Source organism: Stegodyphus dumicola, chromosome 6 (assembly GCF_044657685.1).
Source record: "Stegodyphus dumicola isolate Sdum_Otavi_A_Nest chromosome 6, ASM4465768v1".
NCBI lineage: Eukaryota > Metazoa > Arthropoda > Arachnida > Araneae > Eresidae > Stegodyphus > Stegodyphus dumicola.
In genome coordinates, this window is record NC_140773.1 from 75,497,604 (window position 1) to 75,520,162 (window position 22,559).

General features: G+C 32.2%; 1 protein-coding gene across 9 annotated transcripts in view; it reads right to left on the reverse strand.

The window, feature by feature from the left end:
• Positions 1-22,559, reverse strand: part of LOC118192223 (multiple PDZ domain protein-like) — a 1,451,385-nt gene that overhangs the window by 1,408,549 nt on the left and 20,277 nt on the right. For all 9 annotated transcript variants that reach the window (XM_085818535.1, XM_085818539.1, XM_085818542.1 and 6 more), the window contains one exon: positions 18,329-18,570. In XM_085818535.1, coding sequence (XP_085674661.1) covers positions 18,329-18,570 — 242 coding nt within the window. The remainder of the gene's footprint in view (positions 1-18,328; positions 18,571-22,559) is intronic.

The window sequence follows — 22,559 nt, forward strand, 5'->3', positions numbered from 1 at the left end:
CGCCAGTAATTAACAACAGCATGTCTGCAGAATTTATGTAGAACCGTCACCACCGAGTTACTATTTATTTCACGGAAGAACTGCAATGTTTCGAATAAATAATACTTGAATGGAAACAATCATTTAAGTACTAAACCGTTTAAATAAACTTATAATATTTTTATGCTAAAGATTTGCTTATCAAGTACATGCATTGCAACAACAAATCCTGCGAATTATTTAAAAGCAGCCTAAAATTTAAAAGTGAATTAATAATTCTTCATTACAAGAAACTTCAACAAATGTCTTAAATTCACTATAGGAAAAGCATATAATTAATAGCTTTTCATAACGATATTGCGAGCGGGCGAGAAATTAGCTTTGATAGTCAGCAAAACAGTCGCATTTTTGTTTTAATTAGTTGTGAGTGCGTTCTTTCCTTTACTCGCTACTAGCGATGTCACGACCGCAGTACTAAGGCCTTGTTTTTTTGGTGGTAACGGTACAGACGACGCAACTCGAGATACCCATTCCAATGAAGTAGAATGGTATTCCTTTTAATGCCTTTGAGCGTAAGGTAAGACTATACTTCAGAGCATTAATTCATAAAATTACAGGAGATTACCCTAGTTTCTTTAATCCACTGATGACACGCCACTGAGTCCGCACTAATATCTTCCTAAAACACACTAGAAATCTCCCAAAGTTACAATTTTGACAATTACACGCACAATCAAAATAAGCTCAGAATCACTGCCTATTCCATTTAATCTCTGAATTTCTACCTACAAGAAAAAAGCATCACGGATTGCTGTAATTAATGCCAAATAAATCTCGTGGCCCACTATGAGATAAATACGAAAGAGCTACCAAGTTATACCATGTTTACCAACTAGTTAAAATTTCATTATTGTTTATAATAAAGCTGATTCTTTTATTTCTCAAGTACAGGACCTCAAGACTATGACTTGACCTATGTTATGATACCATTATTAAGGTGTATGTCCTAATCCAATGACCCACTACTTGCAAACTCTCGAATCGATTCTTCAACTGGCATTTGAGTGACTGGAGTAAAATATATACATACCACGCTTTGTTTTTATGAGGGCCATCCAGGAAGTAGATTACGTTTCCGTCTGTGTCCGCTAGGGCCGGGGCTAGCGCGGCCATCTTGGGGTCAGAGCGTTGCGCAGCTCAGTCTGCATCTAGCCGTGCTAGTGAGAGGTTCGTGCTGTGCTCCGTTCAGATACTGTGACGGTTTGAAATGTCTGCGTTAATTGAAAATCCCGCGAGCTGCGAGGTGCGCTCAGTAATAAGGTTTCTGACTGCAAAAAACTGTAAACCGATAGAAATCTATCGGCAGCTTCGTGAAGTGTATGGGGACAACATTATCACTGAAGGTGGAGTGCGTCAGTGGGTCATAAGATTTCAAAATGGCCGAACCAATGTTCACGACGAAGATCGAAGTGGGAGACCCAGCATAGTGACCGCCGAACTTCTCGAAAAAGTCGATGCTAAAGTCCGTGAAAATCGAAATTTCACAATAACGGAACTTTCTTTGAGTTTTCCACAAATTTCGCGAAGTTTGTTGCACGAAATCATCAGCGAAAAGCTTGGTTACCACAAGTTTTGTGCAAGATGGAAGGCAAGAAGAGGTAACGAAGTGGTTGAAGGCGCAGGCGGCCGAATTTTTCGACGAAGGAATTTCCAAGCTCGTACATCGCTACGATAAATGCCTTAATTTGTATGGTGACTATGTAGAAAAGTAGTATTTGAGTGTGGCTTTCATCTGTATATAATAAAATTTGTTTCCTATACTTTGTTTATTTTTTTATTCCAAAACGTAATCTACTTTCTGGATAGCCCTCGTACATGTTAGAACGGATGAAATGAATTTTATGAATTAAATAATTAATTTACTACATAGTTGCTCCCGATTTCTGAAAACGGCTATAAAAAAATTCTGGGCATCGATAAGTAGCAAACGATCTACGCAACAGTAAGCGAAAATCGAATCATCAATAAATAGTGCATAAATCGATATCTAACAGCAGATGATACATATATACCCAGGAAAGAAAAACACTTCTGTTATGCTGCATCACTCATTTATTGATGAAGCAACATCGCGAGCACTACAACAAATGTAAATCGAAAAGATTTTCACACTAATAACAGCATCACGCAAATGCGTCTCGAAAACGGTCCTAAAATCGATCACCCCACCAAACAAGAAAAATTTACTATTCGGAGAGCAGAAAACAGCATACATGTTTCAAACTAACTTTCAGAATGTAAAATATATTTCAACCCTATTATTCGATTGAAATACTCATTATCAAAACCGTTCCAAATAGCTTAGTTGTAAACGCCCTTTTACTGAAAAAATTAAAACCATCAGATGCATTTGCCAAAACTACTACACTGAATGAATAAATTTCATAACACAACAACAGCAGATCGAATTTTAAAATTTATTAAAACACAACAGTTTCATTCATTTAAATACTAAGGAATTTACACAATTTTCAATGAAAACAAAAAGGACGGCTAAAAGCAAATTAACTAACACTTCTGATAGTCTAATCTTATATATACAATAGAAGGATAGAAGTTCCTATTTTATAAAATCCATACATTTCACCAGATTCTAGACTAGCACTTAATTTAGAAGCTCGAATAAAATCATTTCATTAAGTTCATTCATCTACACTAATAGGATTCCTCTATACAAAAGAGCTCTCTGGAGGGGAAAGACAGTATTCAAAAATTCTGTTTTCTAAGTTGAAAAAAGTAAAGATGGAAAAGCTGAATAAAAAAAAAATTATTAAAATTAAAAAGGATTAGTCTGCTGTGATTTAATCAAATATTTTCTCTGAAGATAAATCCTCAATTAAAACTCTCTTCAAAGTTTCTAGTTTTAATTTTTCTTGCATTTATACCACAATATGTTATTTTATGATTTAATCTCTTAGGAAAAAATTTACTAGCACATAAAATTCTCATATCTGCTGCAATTTCTGACTATGGGATAGGACAATAAACATGCATCTCAAATTCTATTTAATACACTGAGTGCTTGTTTTCTCTAAACATGAATTATTTGATGAGCTTTTCAATATACACTACAAAAATTTCATTTCATTGCTGACAGAATAATGTAATTTTATTAGAATGATCTTGATTATAAGAAATACAAAAATGTCAGCCAAATTCAGAAAGCTCACCTGAATTAAATTTGGTCTCCATCCTCTTCAAAAGCAGTTCCATTTACATTTATATTACATAAATATTAAATTTATTTATTATTTATTTAATGTTGATGTTTTGTTTTTGTATTAATTTTATTTCAGTTTTGCTCTCCACGTTTTTGTTCTAAACTGTTTTCATTTGTGCCTTCCTAAGAGAGTTTTCTACTCTTTCTATTTAATTCAAATTTCTCGATATTAATTATATTTAAACTCTTTTATACATATATAGTTTTCCACTCTTGGTTGATATTCTGGTATGCAGAATACAAATTCCTAGTAAACGTGCAAGAATGTTTCAAGCATCTTATAAAAGAAATTCACCCCAAGCTAAGAGCATACAAAAGTGGCACAAAATGTTTCTCGAAATGGTAAGTGTCCAGAAAATAGCCGGTGGTGATTAGCTTTTACATTCTGATTCACGTGTGGAAGATGTTCGACAAGCTTTCGTTCGGAGCCCTTGTCATCTTATGATCTGTGCCACGATCAATTATTCATGATGTGCTGCATCGAAAACTGAGTTTCTGCACAATGCATATAAAATGCAGACTGCGCAGAAATTACAACCAAACGATGGGCCGCAGCATACAGCATTTGCTGTGGAGATGTTATCTCACATCGAAAATTAACACAATTTTCTAAACCACATCTTTTTTTCAGATGAAGCTATATTTCATGTTAGCATCAACATTAATAAGCACAGCTGCAGAATTTGAGGCTCAGAAAATTCCCATTCACTACAAGAATTGGAGCAGAACAGCCCAAAAATCAATGTCTGGTGTTCTCTATCACATAATTTTGTTTACTTTAATAATAATAATTTTGTTACTTTAATAATACTTAATAATTTTGTTTACTAATATTTGTTTACTTTAGTAAACATTACAGTTATAAGACCATTTTTCTCTGCTAAGACATCTGTGATGACAAACATATGCCTGGACGTGTTACAAATTTACATAATACCCCAAATGCAGCATTTACAACCCACTTTTATCTTCTAACAAGATCGGGCCCCTCCTCACTGGAATAAACATGTTTGTGCCTTTTTAGATATTACTTTCCCTAACCGATGGATAGGAAGCAGTGGATCAATTGCCTGGCCATGAACATTTCCCGATGTGACATCTCTTGGTTTCTTCTTTTGGAGCAACATGAAAGACAGCCTACTCAGGGAACATCCGTGATATTGAAGACCTTCTTGCCTCCATAACCACGGCTATTGCTAACTGCGACTCCAGAAATGCTACAGCTGACATGCTTGGAACTGGACTACCGGCTGGGCATTCTCAGGGCTACTAAGGAAGCTCATGTAGAATTGTACTGATTGTTTAATAAAAACTTTGTGAGTATTGATATCTAATTTTACAGTTTTCTTACACTTTTAAACTTTCTGTTAAGTAGAGCGACCTTTTAAAATGAGGTACATTTGATTTGGACACCCTGTATATGAAGCATAAAAAGTATGAAACTCAAAATTACTAACTTTTACTTGGCTACATCTCTTCCTGTCTTAGAAATATTAATCGTCACTTGCAGCAAAAAATAATTAAGAGTAAAAAGATAGAACAGAAGTCATTTGGGACTGTAATCTCTTTGAAACACAATGATTAAGACAGTTTTAGAAATTTCTAAAACTGTCTTAATATAATCCCCCCCTGAAATATATGAGTATTAGAGAAAACTCATAGATATGCTGAACTCATTACAATGAATAAGATTAGAAAACGAGGCAATACAAAATACATTGGCATATTTTAAGCAATACAATGCGACATACTTTAACTCTTTGACAGGCGGTGGGATGCCTTTATCAGTTTTTATCTCCCAGAACAAAAGCTGCAAAATTTTATATAAAATACATACAATTACACCTTTCAGTTCTCTAAATGTATAACAGATGGCAGCACTAGTATTCATTCATGGAAATAATGTAAAATAAAAATTCTTTCCAAGTCTAATTTTGAAGCAGTTTTTTTCTTTTCCCTTAATTTCTAATGCAATTTAAATCATCTGAACAACAAGTTTTGTTGTTAGAATGAATATTTTTATGTGAAAGTTTTCTTTTCCAATAAAAATTATTATTTGAATTCATATACAGTACAAAGTCTGTAATCCAGACGTCGGCAATTCCGGATTATGGATCATCAATTTAAATCTGGTAAGATGGCATGCAGAAATTATACAATTAAAAATGTGAAACCATAATTTATGAAATATAGAACAATTATGATCTAAAGGGTATCAAAATTTATGAAAAAAAAGCTTCATATTTGTTTACTTTAGTAAACATTTCTTTCAATGTAAGTTGTTTAAGTTGCTTCGTTTTTTGTGCTAAATGTGCATGCATAAACATTAAACTGTGCATGCGTAGCATTAAGCGCACATGCGTAAAGCCCGCAAAAAAAAAAGTTTGTGGCTTTGAGGTCCGGATTATAGATCATTCCGGATAATGGACATCCGGATTACAAACATTGTACTGTATATTAAGAATGGTTGAAATCAAAAGGTGGGAGAGATACGTCCCACCGCACATGTAAGAATTGCCACTACTAGATGGCAGCACCACTCAATTATTTGTAAATTCAAGTATCATGTTCATTTTATATGTTGATAATGCAAATTTATATTTTTTAATAAATTGCAATAATGTCAAAACTTGAATATTATTTAGTATTTTTTCCGAAAGAAAAGAAAATTAAACTCTAACATGAAATGTCATTGAATACTGAAGAGATATGCAAGTGTGATTGATTGACCATAGAAAAATATATCAAGCAGATGAAAGAGAGGTGAAATGTAAATAAACATGAGGCCTAAATATCTTCCTTTTTAAACCTGTAGCAAAGAAAGTAGTGGAGCTAAAATCTTCTCTGTTTCTTCTGTTTATGAAATCATTAAAAAATATCTGAAAAACCGTACAGAGAGCAATTTTTTTTTAATTATTAATTTTTTGGAAAAAATATTTTTTATTTTGTGAATATGATCAATATTTTCTAGACAATTATTAAAAAACGTTTTTTACATCTTGCATTTTCATTTGGTTGCTAAAACTAGCACTTTAGATAAGCATGCTACCTAGGCTCAGGCAAAGATGCCATTTCACTGCTCTAGATGTGCAGTGGGACAAGCGGTATCCCACCACGTCATGAATTACCTTAAAGGTTTACCTTTTTTTTTTTTTTTTTTTTTTTTATTAAATATATATATATATATATATATATATTTTTTCCTCTTTAATGTGTACCGAATCTTAAAGGGTGCAATACAAAAGCTGTTTTTAATAGTGGAACAAATCTTAAGTTTCTATTCAATAATAAAATTGCACAGTAAAAAATTTACATAATTGGTGCAATTGTTATTGGAGACTTTTCAGAACAATTACACCAGAAAATTAAAGAAAAGTAAATAAATGATAGATATCCTTACAGATAATTTTAATATTAAATCAGAATCTAAGATATGGCAGAAGGTAAAATCACATCAATTTCTATTTCAGAATTCAGCTCCATGCAAGCAGACAAACTACTTATTTCACTGAGAAAGAAAAGAACTTATAATGAAGCAATGCATTCTATCAAACCTAACTTGAAGATGCTTTTCGACTCATGCTTTAACTATTAAATCAATTTCAATGCAAAAAGAAAGGAATTTTTTTGGTACTTTTCCATTGTATGTATGGACATCAGAAAAATACATAAGATGTTCCTTAGTATAGTAATATTAATATATTTTAAATATATAATAAATGAAATACAATTCAAATTTCAACAGAGGCCATGAATTTGCAATCTTGCAGCATTTTGGAAAAAATTTCATTTTTTGTTATGCAATCTTCGCCATATAAACTTTTATACATATGATACAAAAGGGTGGCATGCATTTTGCTTTAGGTGCCATGTTGCCATTTATTATACCCTTTTGCACTGCCCCACATTCTTTCAACTGTTTGTGTATGACATCCAGTGTTTGCGGTCTATAAAACAGTATTTATGGTTAACTATGAAATGATCAAATTCTTTATTTCGTACCCTTTCTAGAATCAGAAAAAAATTTACTCCATCTGCAACACTTGCACCAAAGAATAGCTAGAAGCAAAGTGTTATGTGCCTAGTGTCGGAGATATCATTTTAATTTGGATTAATAACATCAAAAGACTATACTGCCTTTTAGAAAGAATAACATTCATCTATACCAGCAAAGACAGAGTGCCTAGATCAGCTAAAATTAAAGCAGATCTTGTGACTAGACTCATCCAAGATGGTGATAATAGTGTAGCCCACCGAATTTTGCAGAAGATGTAGAACTACCTGAAAGCAAGGCAATCCTGATTATCATCCTGTCAAAACTAGTACTGGACATGTTGTTTAACACCCTTCAAAATATAGACAAGGTGCTGAGTTCTTGCTCAATGTTCCCAAAATTTGAAAGCGGGAGTATTAAAAACTTTGATGCAGAATTATCATGTATGAGAACAGCAATACACCTCAATTTAACTCTAGTAGTTTTTGTTTACTTTAGAAATTTAAAAAGACAAAAAGTGAGAAAAGAACTTTTGTAATGTGTTATTAATGTAATGTTTCGATATATATAAATGTGTGGCCTCTGCAGTGCTTAAATTGCGCCGGCGCCCACCGGATCCTGGCTCCGGTGCTTCTCAATTTTTAAGATAAATTACAACTTTAGCCACAGTGCACCAGAGGCCTAAATAAGATGAGCTCCGGTACTTCTTTTTATAAAACTGAACCACAATTTAAAGAGAACAAAATTTAGAATTCTTAACATTTTAGTTAACAATAAGCAAACCTTGCAATACCCTATTTCCCTAGAAATATAAACTCATGCGACCATGAGACGTTCAAGTAAAGTCTCCTCACTCACATGCGGAAACTTTTCCTTTTAAGAAAAGCAATAAATTTGGGGGAGTTTGTTTAGGAACGGCTAAATTTCTCGCCATGCCATTGTATCTAATGTATTGTTATTGATGCTTTCAGTTAGTTATCCTTGCAGGAAGGAAAATTTGTGTTCTTAAATGGGTATTAAGTGACAGTGAGTACAATAAGAGTGAAATACTGAGATAAACTGCTCAAGCACATCCTATACATCGTCTTCCTACAGTATCCACTAATGGGGGAAAGCATAACCAGCAACTTTACATTTAAAAGTCCGATTCAGGACTCATTTACCACTGACACCCATCTGCTTGATGGCTATAATTATATCAATAGAGAGCAGCGGTCAAAGAGAACGTTCTCTCTCACCCCTCATTCCCCTCATTTTTTGTTTCCACCCACTCATACCCTCATTCTGTTTCGCCCTGGAATTTTCATCAGCTATACTTTAAGTATATTTAATTTTTGTGATGATGAAAGAACATCCCCCCCCTACGATCAGAACTTAAATTGAGCCAGAACTCACCAGATCTCTGCTCCGGGGCTTCTTAGTTTTTGTAATAAATCATAATCCTAGCCGGAACGCACTGGAGGCCTGAATAAGAAAGCTGCGGCACTTCTTTTATGTAGTTGAATAACAATTTCAGTAGAAATTTTATCTTGAAAATTTTATTTTAACAATAAAATTATATTAAAAATTGCATATTAAATTTCAATTTATCTCTTTTAAATTCTAATTAATTATATAATAATTATTGATTAAATAACAATTTATAAACATTGATTAAATAGCTATTAATTAATTTGATAATAATTAACTATTTAATTTGAAAATGAGTTTAATTGTCATTTTATTTATTTATTTACTCTTGTTCCTCTCTGCTGACGGTCTTCCATAGGGCTCCGGCACTTCTAATCTTAGAAATTAAGCCCTGGGCCTCTGTATTGTATGGTTTTGTTTCTAATTCACCATACAAGGGGAACAGCCATCTCAAAAAGAAAAGGTAAGCTCAGTTTTGATATTTCTATTGAAAAAAAAAAGTCTATCTGAAGAAATAAAAAATTATCAAGTTAGCTTTCTATTAAAAATACTAAATTAAAATATTTGAATACAGAAAAGTCTTGCTTATCTGACATTCTGTATTAGCCAACACATAAAAAAAAAAAAAGCATCACTCAGCAAACAAGAACTGCAAGTTGTGAATGTAGTCCTTTTTTCTTTCTCTTTTTTATTCTGTAATTGATGCTGTTATGCCCCAACTCTATGACATGACACACCCATCTACACTACCCCATCTGACTCATATATCTGTTCCCTGTCTGCACACGTACACCCATCTGACTTATGTGTCGGTCAGTGGAGCACAGTTTATCTCTGTATATTGACTGGTTTATAATCTGTTACTGTTCATCCGTATGTGCCTAATTTGACAAACATTGTTGTGGTGGTTAAAATTTAGGCAAGTACAGAAAGAACGGCAATGAAAAGAAAGAAAGTTGTTGTAGCAATGGTAATAAAACTCGAGGCAATCAAGAAACTAGGCAAAGAAAAGACAGCACAGAAAGTTGCTGATGACTCTGACATTGGACGGGTAAGGAGACTAGAAAAGGAAACAAATAAAGAAATGGTGTTAAAATTAAAATAAAACTATGAAAAAATGTGACTATGAAAAAGTGAATGAAGCTTCATATATTTAGTTTACACATCAAAAGCATGTCTATTTTAGGACCTATTTTATAGCAAAAGGAGAGACATTTCATAAAGATTTCAATGACGGGGACCCAGATTTTACAGCAAATGCCAGATGGCTTGATCAACGGAAGAAATTCTATGGTATTCGTCAGTTAAGTGTTTGTTTGTAAGGAAAAACCATTAGCGAATTTTGAAGAAATGAAGGCATTCAAGAAATATCTCATAAATTAATTGAAACTGGAAGTCTAATGGATGATCAGATATTTAACTTTATGATGTAGATATGTGATGAGTCAGACATTAATTACAAAATATTATCTAATAAAAGAACAGAACCAAACTTAGTCTTGCAACTATAACTGAAGAGGCACCCCCTGGCTATAAGTGTAATGAGGACAAGCTGACAATTTTAGCAAGCAGTAATGTTACGTAGCATATTCAGAAACTAAGTACCGTTTCATTCCAGCGCCGTCGCAGCACTGTGATAGGCGTCCCGTGCATGCTCACTAGCCTTTCTTGTTCACTGACATTCAATTGTCGCCATTTTGATTGCTCTATGTTGTGTTTTCAGTTTGCTGTGCACATTCAAAATGTTTAAGACAATTAGTTCTCCCGCTGACTGTGAGATTCGTGCCATGATTAAATTTTTGAACGCGACGAATGTTAAACTGGCCGAAATTTATCGTCAAGTTACAAAAGTTTACGGTGAATACGCGATAAGTGATGGAATGGTGAGAAAGTGGGTAAGAATATTTAATGCAGGTCGAACAAATGTCCACGCCGAGGCTCGGAGTGGTCGGCCTTCTGTTGTCACCGATGGTTTGGTAAGGAAAGTTGATGAAGCAATTCATGAGAACAGACGCTTCACAATGACAACTCTTTCAGAGGCATTTCCACAAATTTCACGTACTGTTTTGTTCGAAATTGTGTCTGACCGCTTGAATTATCACAAACTGTGTTCCCGATGGGTTCCAAAAATGCTCACTGATGCTCACAAAACAAAGCGACTTGGTAGTGCCCTGACATTTCTCACGTGGTACAGTGATGAGGAAGAAAATTTTTCAACCAAATAGTGACAGGTGATGAAACTTGGGTGCGTCATTTCACACCAGAATCGAAACAACAATTGATGGAGTGGAGACACACTCATTCTCCGAAGAAACAAAAGTTCAAAGTGACAATGTCATCACAAAAAATCATGTGCACTGTCTTCTGGGATAGGAAAGGCGTTTTGCTTACTGAATTTCTTCCCAGAGATGAAACCATTAATGCGGCACGATATTGTGAGACTTTAACAAAACTAAGGCGTGCCATTCAAAACAAACGAAGAGGAATGCTCAGTAAAGGAATCGTGTTGCTCCATGACAATGCTCGTCCCCATTTTGCTGGTGTCACTCAATCATTAATTTGACAGTTTCATTGGGAGCAGTTCGATTACCCGCCGTACAGCCCGGACTTGGCGCCGTCCGACTATCACTTGTTCCTGCACATGAAGCGCGAGTTGGTGGCAAGCACTTTGGATCTGACGATGACATGAAAAATGCTGTGGAGTCGTGGTTATCGAAACTGGCGGGAAGTTTCTTTGACTACGGTATACAAAAACTGGTCACCCGCTATGACAAGTGTTTGATCATTAGCGGAAACCATGTTGAAAAATAGTTTAAGACATATATTTTCATGTAAAAATAAAATTGGATTCAAAAAAATTGTTTTACTATTTTTTTTTTTTCAAAACGGTACTTAGTTTCCAAATATGCCTTGTATATATCAGACTTTAAAATGGACCTTGTAATGATTGGAAAGTCCCAAAATCCTAGAATACTAGCGTAAGTTTCAAAAAATCCTCTTCATGTAAATAAAGTCTACAGTAAGAAAAATGCACGGATAAGCAGTGAAATTTTCAAAGACTGGTTCTTTAAGGAATTCAATCCTTCAACAAAGAAGTGTTTTAAAGAAAATAATTTACCCAGAAAAGCTTTTTGAAACCAAATCATGCTCCAATGCACCCTGATGCAAAACTTCAAGATGGTGACATTAAGGTAATGCTTCTGGCCCCTCCCAAATGTAACTGCTATATGGTAACCTATGAATCAGAATATTTTGGAAACAATAAAAAGGAACTATTGCAAGAAGAGAGAGAGAAAAAACTGAAAAGGGGCGAAACACGACTGAAAAATTAAAATGCATCAATGTTATTGGAAATTTGGATTCCCCTTTATATCTGTGCAGTCCTGAAAATGATAAGAAAGGCAAAACTATATAATCATCCGCAAAAGCCACAACTATGCATGATCCTGATGTGGCTATATGTGTGGTTGTCATCCTGGATATGATCACGGCTGTGGTTCTCTCCATTGCAATGTATCATATACTGACATCAATGACAGGAGGGGCATAATAGGAGTCTTTTATAGCATGAGATTCCAGTCCAGGCTTTATCTACTACGAAGTAACATCAACTTGCACTCAAACATCTGTGACAGATATAATGCCTAGTAGATCCAAACAATATGAGACAGAAATTATCACTGTCAAGTTATCACTTGTTCTTCTCATCTTGCTTCAGTCATATGTCAGAGGTTGACGTATGATGTTCATCTATCCTATTCAGTCTACGGAAAGGACCAATTAAAACCTTTTTTATTGATTTACATCCAGTAATCTTCTTTACAAATCCTACCATGTAACCATCACGCTCAACACAAACCACTAATAAATGTACGCAATGATGCTTAGGTTGCACGAGCCTAACATAAGAGCTATAACTGTCAAATCATGGAAAAAGCTGTTAGGTAATGATGAAAAGCCAAAAACAGATGGCACAAATAAAATCGAAGAAACCATTCTACCTTCAGACTACTGTATCTCTGGATATGAAGATGCATCTTTGCAAGAAATTGAAAGTTGGATGAAAAGTGATGATCAGTATGAAATAACTAATGAAGAAATTACAGTTCTTCTCAACTGCAATGAAAATTATATTGAAGATAAAGAACTAGCTGTTAAGGATCACTAAATTTCACACGACAGAGTTCAAGTTCTAGAAATTGCCATTAAATTTATCGAGCAACAAGAAGCAGCTACAGGAATCAGCACAGTGATGCTTGCAGGCTCATAACATATAAAACTATAACACAGTTTGACTTTTAACTAAGGTATTTAAAAGAGATTGAAAACTTAATTGCATAGTGAAATATACATAAAATAAATTGCTTGTTGAAAGAATTAATTAAATAAAGTTTGTATTTATTATAAAATTTATACTTCAGAGCAACCTTTTTCAAAAAAAAAAAAAAAAACTCAGACATATAAAAAAAAAAAAAAAAAAAAAAAGAAAGAAAAAGAAAAAAAAAGAAAGAAAGAAAGAGAGAGAGAGAGAGAGAGACTATCCCAAATAATACTGTTATAGTCATTCAAAAATTACAAAAATAAAAACATATAGGCTGCTTGACGATATTACTCTTTAGAAAGGTACATTTTAAAAACTGATCATAATCTAAGAACCATAATTCTACAGCCATAAACCTTTAAAACTTTTATATAAATTTTCCTGGCATAAACATTCAAATGCACAACAGGTATTCTAAATGTAATTAGATATTTTAAAAACAGAAATTTAAAGAATTTTGTTCGTGTTTACAAACTTCACCCACATTTCAAAATAAACAATTATCAATAGCTACAATTAAACACATTTCTAACTTAGACATTAAAATGACAAGGCATTGGATACTTCTTTATTATCACAGCAGAAATTATTTAAATAGTGCCAAGAAATATTTTTTAATGGACTGCTCCAAAGCAGCAAACCTATTCAAAACTCTTCTATTAAGGGGCAAATTTTAAATGACTGCAGTTAGGTCTACCGATCATTTGGTGATGGTTTGATTTGCTCTGAGCAGGGTTTTTGCTTTGGCACAATTCATTAATGAGAAAGCTTTTGGTGTGATTTAAATAACATAAGCCTTAATAATAAGGAAGTACAATGTTTTACTGCAGACTGAAAAAAAATGACGTGAAGTCAAAATGAATCAAAATTTTTTTTAATTGCTAAAAAACTTTCACTAATTTTACTGTAGCTATTACTAGTTTTACTATATCATATTCCTATTTCAGAGTTCAGTTAGCTTTTAAGACTGTTTCATATTTTCAGAATTCTGATTCAACTGCTTACTCATGTAGCAGTTACAATTATTCAAAAATGACAAATTTAATGTACTGAATTCTCTCCTGTACAGAAACAAACAAACAAACAAAAAAAAAAAAAAAAAAAAAAAAAAAATTACATTCAATCATTTGCCTTAAAATTAAACGAAAATTGAAATAAAGCTAATAATAATAAGCCAAAGAAAATGATTTCACAAAAATGATTTAAAAGCAAAGAAGGTGGTTTAATAGTCACTCTCGTACAAATATTATGTAATAAAAAAACATGATTAATGCCTAAATATATTTAACTGTAAGCAACAGATAGTTTAATAATTTAGGAAATTTTTTAATGATTATGCAGCAAAACATATGTCAGAATGAATCTGTTAACTATGATCTTTGTTAAACTTAATTTTGATTTGTCTTTTAATTTGTCATTCTTGGTACGAGGGTTCATACAAAGGATGCATGAAAAGAAAACCATCCTCCAAATACACTTCCAAACTGCATTCAAAATATGTGAATATGGATCACATCTATCTAAAATACATGCTCCCTCTCAAAAACTGTTCATCGGGTCATGTACTCAAGATGTAAAATAACCTATCTAAAACTGCTTTATTACGTTGAATCTAAATGTCAATAACAAACGCAGTAGCAATTCTTCTAGAGCTGCAGTATTCCCGATTTCTACAAAAATCAATGAAATACAAGTTATCATCCTACTACATCAAAATTGAAAAAACAAGACAATTTATTATCACAAAAGAAGGGGGAAAATGGAAACAGCTAATAAATGTTACAGGCAGAAAGAGACATTAAAACAGCTGCACTTAATTTATTTACATGTTTTTAAAAAATAAAGATTTAAAAAATTAAAGCTTTTGAGGGAGAAAATCTTTTTTTTTTTTTTTTTTTCCTTTTCCCCTCTCTTCATTTATGCCATCATCATCTGGTCCTCTTACACAGTGCACATGTATAGGAGGCACAAAAAGTAATTATAAATACAGTTTACATGGGCATGTCCTACGTGTATAGATTTGAGTTTTGTAAATACTGTATTTAACTCTTTTTTTTTTTTTTTTTTTTTTTTTTTTTATGCGTACAATTTCTGTATAATGATTCTGCCTTTACACTCATATTAAACAGGATGGCTTTATTTCTGATTTTATTACAGGCAAACTGAGTGAAGACTTTTTACTTTAATCTTATTATCTTCAATTTCCGTAACTTTTTGTCAGACTATTAATTTTTTTATATTTCTTTCTTGCTGCCATTTTGTCCAGCCTCCCCAGTCCTGCTTCCTTTTTTAGGCAACCTAATTTCGACCACTGTCTCAAAATATTCTCTTTCAGAATAAATTATCAGTCTTCTAATTCTATGCCAAATTTCTCACCTCATTATAATAAACCTTAGCTTAGTTTATTCCTTAAAAGTACAATGTCAAGAACACCAATCTTAACATCTGACGGTTTTTTCATTTTTCTGCAATGATTTTTGCCATAGTTTGATGAGCACTGCTATTCATCCTTTTAGAAATTTACATAAGTTATGTATTTTATTGTTTAACAGTTTTGTTGTTTTATTTTTTAATTACATTTATCCCTTTTAGTTGCTTTTAAGATTTTTCCATAGCTAATAGGTAATAAATAGTACAGTATATTAAAAAAATGCTGTTTTTTTTTCACCTTCAGTAACTAATTAATTCATTAGTTTCACTAACGTTACAGAAAAAGCAATTTAATTTTTATTACGTACTTTTAGCCAAATGACAACAAATGTTACTCTAGAAGACCAGAATATTCAAAATTAAGTCTTTTAGCATAATTTGGCTATTGTACTTTTGATTGTAAAATTGACATTTTTAAATCTAGAGAATTATTTATTTTTTATTTTTATGCAGCAATGTCCTTTTTGTTTGTTTCTTTCTTTCTTTCAAAGTCTAAATTCAGATTGGGGCATATTCTTGACTCTTTGAGAATGGAAGTAATAAGTTTTGTAAAAAAATTGTTTGTGCATATATTTAAATTATTTTTAGCTTTTGTTCACTCAAACAGTTAAGAAGAACAAAATGTGTGTTCAGAACACCTTTAATTATGTTTGTTTAATGTTTTAAACAATCACCTCCTGATTAGGCTGTTTAAAGCATTAAACTTTGCATAATTAATTTGCAATTTATCCTAAGAGCTTAAAAAAATTTTTTTTTTCATTATTTTAAAGAAATCTTTGGCTAATACTTTGTTTCAATTGCTTAACATTTTTGCTCTCTCTCTCTCTCTCTCTATATATATATATATATACATATAGTGGTACCTCTAATCACGAGATTTCTCATATATAAAGTTCCCTGTGCTGCTACTGATTGACACTGTAAACAAACCGAACAGTAAGCTTGCTGGTTCAGTTTACGTGATTACCTTATACCAGAAGCACCTCTTTAATATTTTGAGCTCATTTTCTTGCTCATGTGTTTGGGCTGTTATTTTCCCATTATTATTAAGATGTATTTCTGAAATATGCATAGAATATGCATATACTGAAGTAGAAGGAGGAAATAATAGCTGTAAGCTAAGGGCATTACACTAATCTCAAAAGAGGAAACTTCTACAAATGAAGAGAAAGAGAAGCTGTTAAATAGCTATGGCTGAAGATGAAGCAGCGCAAAGGAAATACCATGATCAAGGTATCATCTATGAGAAGGTGCAAGTTATATACACCAATTTGCTGAGGTAGTTATTTGGAGATGACTCTCCAAGCTCTTCAAACAATTAATCTGAATCCAGATTCAAGGCAAGTTATGGCTGGTTTAAAAATTTTAAAAGGCAAACTGGAATTCAAGCATGGTGAAGCAACAGGTCCAGACATGAAGGCAGCCAAAGAGTCCTTTCAAATTTTTGTGGCACTAATAGAAGCCGAAAGGTATATTGCCCAGCAAGTCTACAGTTATAATGAGCCAAGGCTCTTCTGGAAGAGGATGCCAAGGCAGACATGTAACAATAGAGGAGACAAACATGCAGCCTATAAACCCATTACAAATAGATTGACCTTCACACGGAGTACAAATCCAAGTGGAGACTCCAAAATAAAGCCACTACTCACATGCGCCAATTAGAAAACACCAGAGCATCTAAAGTCTATAAAATTATAGAAGAAAACTCCAGATTATATGAAAGGCAAATTCAAAGGTGTACATCATCAGGCAAGTTTTTTCAGAGTAGATCAACCTAGTCTTTGGTTCTGTTGTTTAAAAGTACCTGGAGGAAAATAAATTACACCTGCACAGCCTTCTCGTATTTTACAATCATGTGCACCTATCAAACATTGAAGATATCCCATAAAAATAGCAACATGTGGCACAATAGCACTGTTCAATGACACTTAATGAACACTGTTGTTATTAAAGAGAAGATGAAATAAATTTCTTTGAACAAGTTTCTATTGAAATGTACTTTAGTAAAAAGTGAAGAAATAGTGGAGAAAAATGTAGCCAAAAAAAAAATTAAATAAATAAAGAATAACGAAGGCATGACACACATAATTAGAGTACAGTAACAATACAAAAATACTTTATTTCTTTACATTCTCCTATACACATTTGCATTATAATTTTTATTGTTTTATTTATACAGTCACAAAAATTGAGGTGGTAGATTGGATGGTTGAAACCAATTAATGTTATTTAAACTTATTTCAATGGGTTTTTCAGGATACTAAAAACAGACTGGCTTATATGCTCAGTTACGGAATGAATTAAACTCCTATGCTGAGGTGCCACTTAATTTTCAAAAAATCCTCAAATAGTTTTAAGACAACTGGCTATTAAAGATGTAAATATGTATAACCAAAAAATATTTTACTTATTTTGACAAAATATGCACGGTTTATCTGTTATAAAAGGTAAAAGGTTTTCTAAAAACATTTGCTCTTCTTTTTAAATCAAAATAAAGAAAACCATATAGAACCATATATTCAGCTTCTGAAATAAACTTCAGCCATATTAACTTCAACCAATTCAGCTTCTGAATGAATTCTGGGGTAAATTATTAGTGTTCAGTGGTCTTATTAAGTGAATTTAAACAGACTTATAAACTAAATAAAACACCACTTGTATCCCATAAATCGTTAGTGAAGCTTGCTTAGAGAACGGAAATTCTAAGAAAATTATCACAGTGTCCTATTCAAAATCTTTACTAACATTAAGTCGATACAATAGATCATTATTTGTTGACATAAATGAAAACAAAATAATCAATAGTTTTCATCTGAGAAGTCTAACAAATTAATTATGATGAATACTTATATCTGATATAATTTAGTCATATGAAATTGAAATGGAATTTTTTGGTTGAATTTTATACACTCACCTTCCTGCAATTCCACTTGGCTGAATCTCTTGAATAAAAATTCCAAGCTCTCCTTTTTGTTCACATCGTAGACCAACAACACTGAAACCCAAACTGCTTCCCTCTGGTTTAAATAGCTGCAAAGTATGAATTTCTCTGCCTTGAGCACCTTGATCTATAGTACGCTGGAATTCTTCCGCATAACTTTCAGTAGTGATTGGTGACAAAACATATTCTGGTGGTGCACCAATGATTGATGACATCTAAAACAATTTTTACAGATTAAATTTGAAATTTTTATAAATTATATCTAGAAAAATATTTTGCATTTGAAGGTGTTAAAATAAAAGTTATAACAAGCAAACAGTGACAGAATTCCAATATGTTTGCACAAATTAGAATTTTTCCCACATGGGTGTTTCTACCAACTTGTGTTTTATATTCCAATTCCAGAAGAATAAAGAATTCAAATACACAGCATTATAATATTAAAAAAATAATAATAATAATGGTACTTTTCAGTTAACAAAGGGCCAAAGTACCAAATGTGGTAAATTGTTTATTTCACCTTACTAGTATATATGCAATGACACTGTAAATAAGAAGTATCAGTATATAGATATTTATTTACAAAAGAATACTTCCTTCTTATTTACATACAATACTTACCATAAATAAGAAAGAAAAATGATGTTCATTCCAGTTTTAGTTGCTGTTTTACAGAAGTACTAAAGTCTCTCCCCTTCCCCCCCTTTTTTAAAGGATTACATGATTGGGTAGTTACAAAATGACAGACAGTGAAAACACTGAAATAGTGCTGCAATGAAAGATCATGCTATGAGAAGAAAGTTTTACAGAAGGAGGGATGCTGGTTTCAAAGATTATGCATTTCCTTCCAACAACAGAAAACTATTTGGTTTATTTAGTTTTGGCATCAATTGATAGATGCTAAAACCTTTTTTATCTCTACTATTAAATAATGAAGAATCTGTATGCACATATATATGTTCCTCACATTGTGGAAAAATGGCAACCTTTAAAAAGCCACCAAATTTTGAACACATATTGTCCTCCACCTGAACATGTAAAAAGCCCGAATTTTAAATTGCACATTTGTTTTGTTTACTTTTTATTCTGCATGAATTTAATAAACACTTCACTATAAATTCAATGATTTAAAAGCCTTTGTGTTGCCATTCCACAAAGTGTAAAATACTCTCGTTTCAAATTTCATCAGAAAAACTCCAATATAAAAGGAATTTGGTGGTCTCGGCAAAACACAATAGATTTGTCTTTAATCACATTATGAAGAAACAATGGCACCTACAGACAGACACCAAACTTTAAATACACATAATCTTCCACCCAAACATATGTACCTTGAAGCTCAAATTTTGAATTTCATATTTTGTGTGAGAACTTCTGAATAAAAACTCAGCGATATAAAAGCTTTGTGCTGTCACTTTCAAAAGCAAACATTTATGTTTCAAATTTAATCAGAAAGCTCTTTTATAAAAGAAGTGTGTTCCCACTTGGGAAAATGCAACACATTTATCTTTTGAATTTAATCTACAAAGTCAGTGATTTAGAAGAAATATGTGGTGCCATTGTCCAATTTAAAATATTTCTATCTTCCACATGAAAGATTGTTGTCATTCAGCAAATGTTAAGATATTTAATTTATCTTCCAAATTTATTCTATTATTAATTAACAAGAACTAAGCAATTTAAAAGCAATAAATGATGATTCAATTATGTTATTAATTACTACTCGAACCCATAAAATTACATTAGTTGGAATCCTTAAAATCATTACACATATTTTTCTCTTTTATAATAAATATTTAGGTGGTTTGCCATCCAAGTGGCTAGTTCTACAAAAAATTACTTTTTTAAGCAGCAACCATTTTAGGCCCTATTATATAGCTTTATAATTAGCTTATTCCAATTTTAAAATTACGAACACAAATGATAAATAGTAAAATCCCTTGTAACTGCCACCCAGTCAGTCCGCAATATCAAAATAACGACACTTTTCAAAATTTAAATCCAAAATTTAGCCCAATGAGATAAAAATATATGTAATGGGCTAACAATTTAACAACTTTACTGTTAAAAACATTTGTATTATGTTATGTTTCTGTCGCCCAATGTAACAAACTTTATCCAGCTACTGAATCAACAAATTATCCAGAATGTAAAGATGAACAAACTATCAATCCCTTTTAGGTATCCATATGAGAACTTAGAAAGTAGATTCCACAATTTTCAGAAACAATTCACACTGAAAGAAACCATATTTAATTTGTATTTAAATTCTCTACTTCCTGCAAAGTTATTAAAAAAATTACTCTTCTTCATTGCTGGTGTAAATTGTAGCTAATGATCATGTTTGTACATGACAAATTGAGTGATAAAGAGTCTCTTGTTTTTAAAACACATTTGGCATGATGTCAGATGTCTTAGATTTATTTGCATATTTGGAGAGTGAGGAGGAAGTGCTGTCTTAGATGGATGTAGACTAGTACTGTGGGTCATGACCCCAAAAGGGTTTGCAAAGTGAAATGTTGGAGGTCGCAAAAATTTAATTCTGTTAAATGAATTTTTAAAAAAATCTGAAAGTTTACAGATTTTTAAATTATGCCCAAAAGGGCTTTTTTTAACATTTTGTGTGTTGCCTTTATTTATTAAATATTGCACTTAAACCATAAAATTCAACAGCATTATCACAATATAATTTAAAAACAGCATATCTTTAGAATTTCCGATTCTCAGTCTCGCGCACTGGAGATAAAAATATTTTTCTTTTTGTACTGTGTTGCCATTGCTCTTGTTAGTTTTTTAATCAAAAACTCATAAATGCTTTACAAAGTATGAAATAGATAATAAAACAAATTCTAAATTCGGGCTTCCAGATGCCCATATTAGTGTGGCGACATACATTATTCAAAATTTGATGGCTCTAGATACCGTTGTTTTATCCCAATGTCAGAAACATACATACATTTATGCAAATTCTTCATTATTTAATTTCTTTAAATATAATACAAGGCAATAATATTTGGTGGCAACAATTTGAAAAGTCATACGCCGTTTATAGTGAATCAATGCAAAATGCCAAAATGAAATTAATAGCCCTTCTGGGCCAATGCCCTTTGGGATAATTAAAATAATATAACCCTCCCATTGTTATGAATCTAAATTGTATACAAAGCAAATTTTTTAAAATTTCAGTGACAATTGTGTAAGCAAGCAGACATTCAAAGTTATATGTCGCCATACTAAGAAATTTGCAGCTTTCACAAAATAAAAAATACAGTAATTTTAAAGTGTTGTTTAATTTTATTTTTCTGAAATATAAAATCATGTTGTTTCAATTTTAAATAATCTGTATGATTTTCAACATTCTTTATTTAATTGTGGTTGACAAATCAAAAGCACTACCAACAGACATTGGATGCTGCAATTTCTACAGATGAAATAGCAAAGCATAAGCAAGTAAGTTCTGAGAATATTATTCAATTATAAAGAAAAATCTTTCATTCAGAAGTCCCACTGTTGCCAGTTGAGAGAGATTTTGTTACATATTTAATATTCTTTTAGCAATAAAATTAAACTTACATTTAACACACTTAATCACTCGTACAGAAAAAGAGACATTGTGTTAATACAAAATTCAAGATTAGTGTCTGACTTCTATTATTTGACATCTGATTCACAAATGTTCCACCTGTTGTTATTTTATATAATAAACTTGAATTTTAATTATTAGGATGCAAAACCATATTACATAAATAATAAGTGAGAACAATTAGAAATTTTAGAAGAAATAATTTTGAAATTTGAACTTGAATGACCCCCAGTATTTAGTCCCCATGGGAAATAGTAATAGTCATTTTATTGGCCCACTTAACGGATGACTGAATCAACCTTGCCCAACCTGGGGATCAAACCCCGGACCTGCGATGCAGCTGTGCGGCGTGCTAGCCACTTCACCACCGGGTGGTATCTGATTTAAATTACTTTGACTTTAAATACAATGAAAATAAGAGTAATAATTTATGAACATACTTATTGTTAGGGTAAACTTAATAGTGCACTATTTATTGGTGTAAAACAAAATTAAATACTAATATTAACTGATTAAACACTGGTTGCAACTTCATAAAAAGTTCTACAAATGTCTACGGTAGATCAGACAATTTAGATCAAATAAAATTTAATGAGAAAAATTATTTGGAAAAAAGCTAAG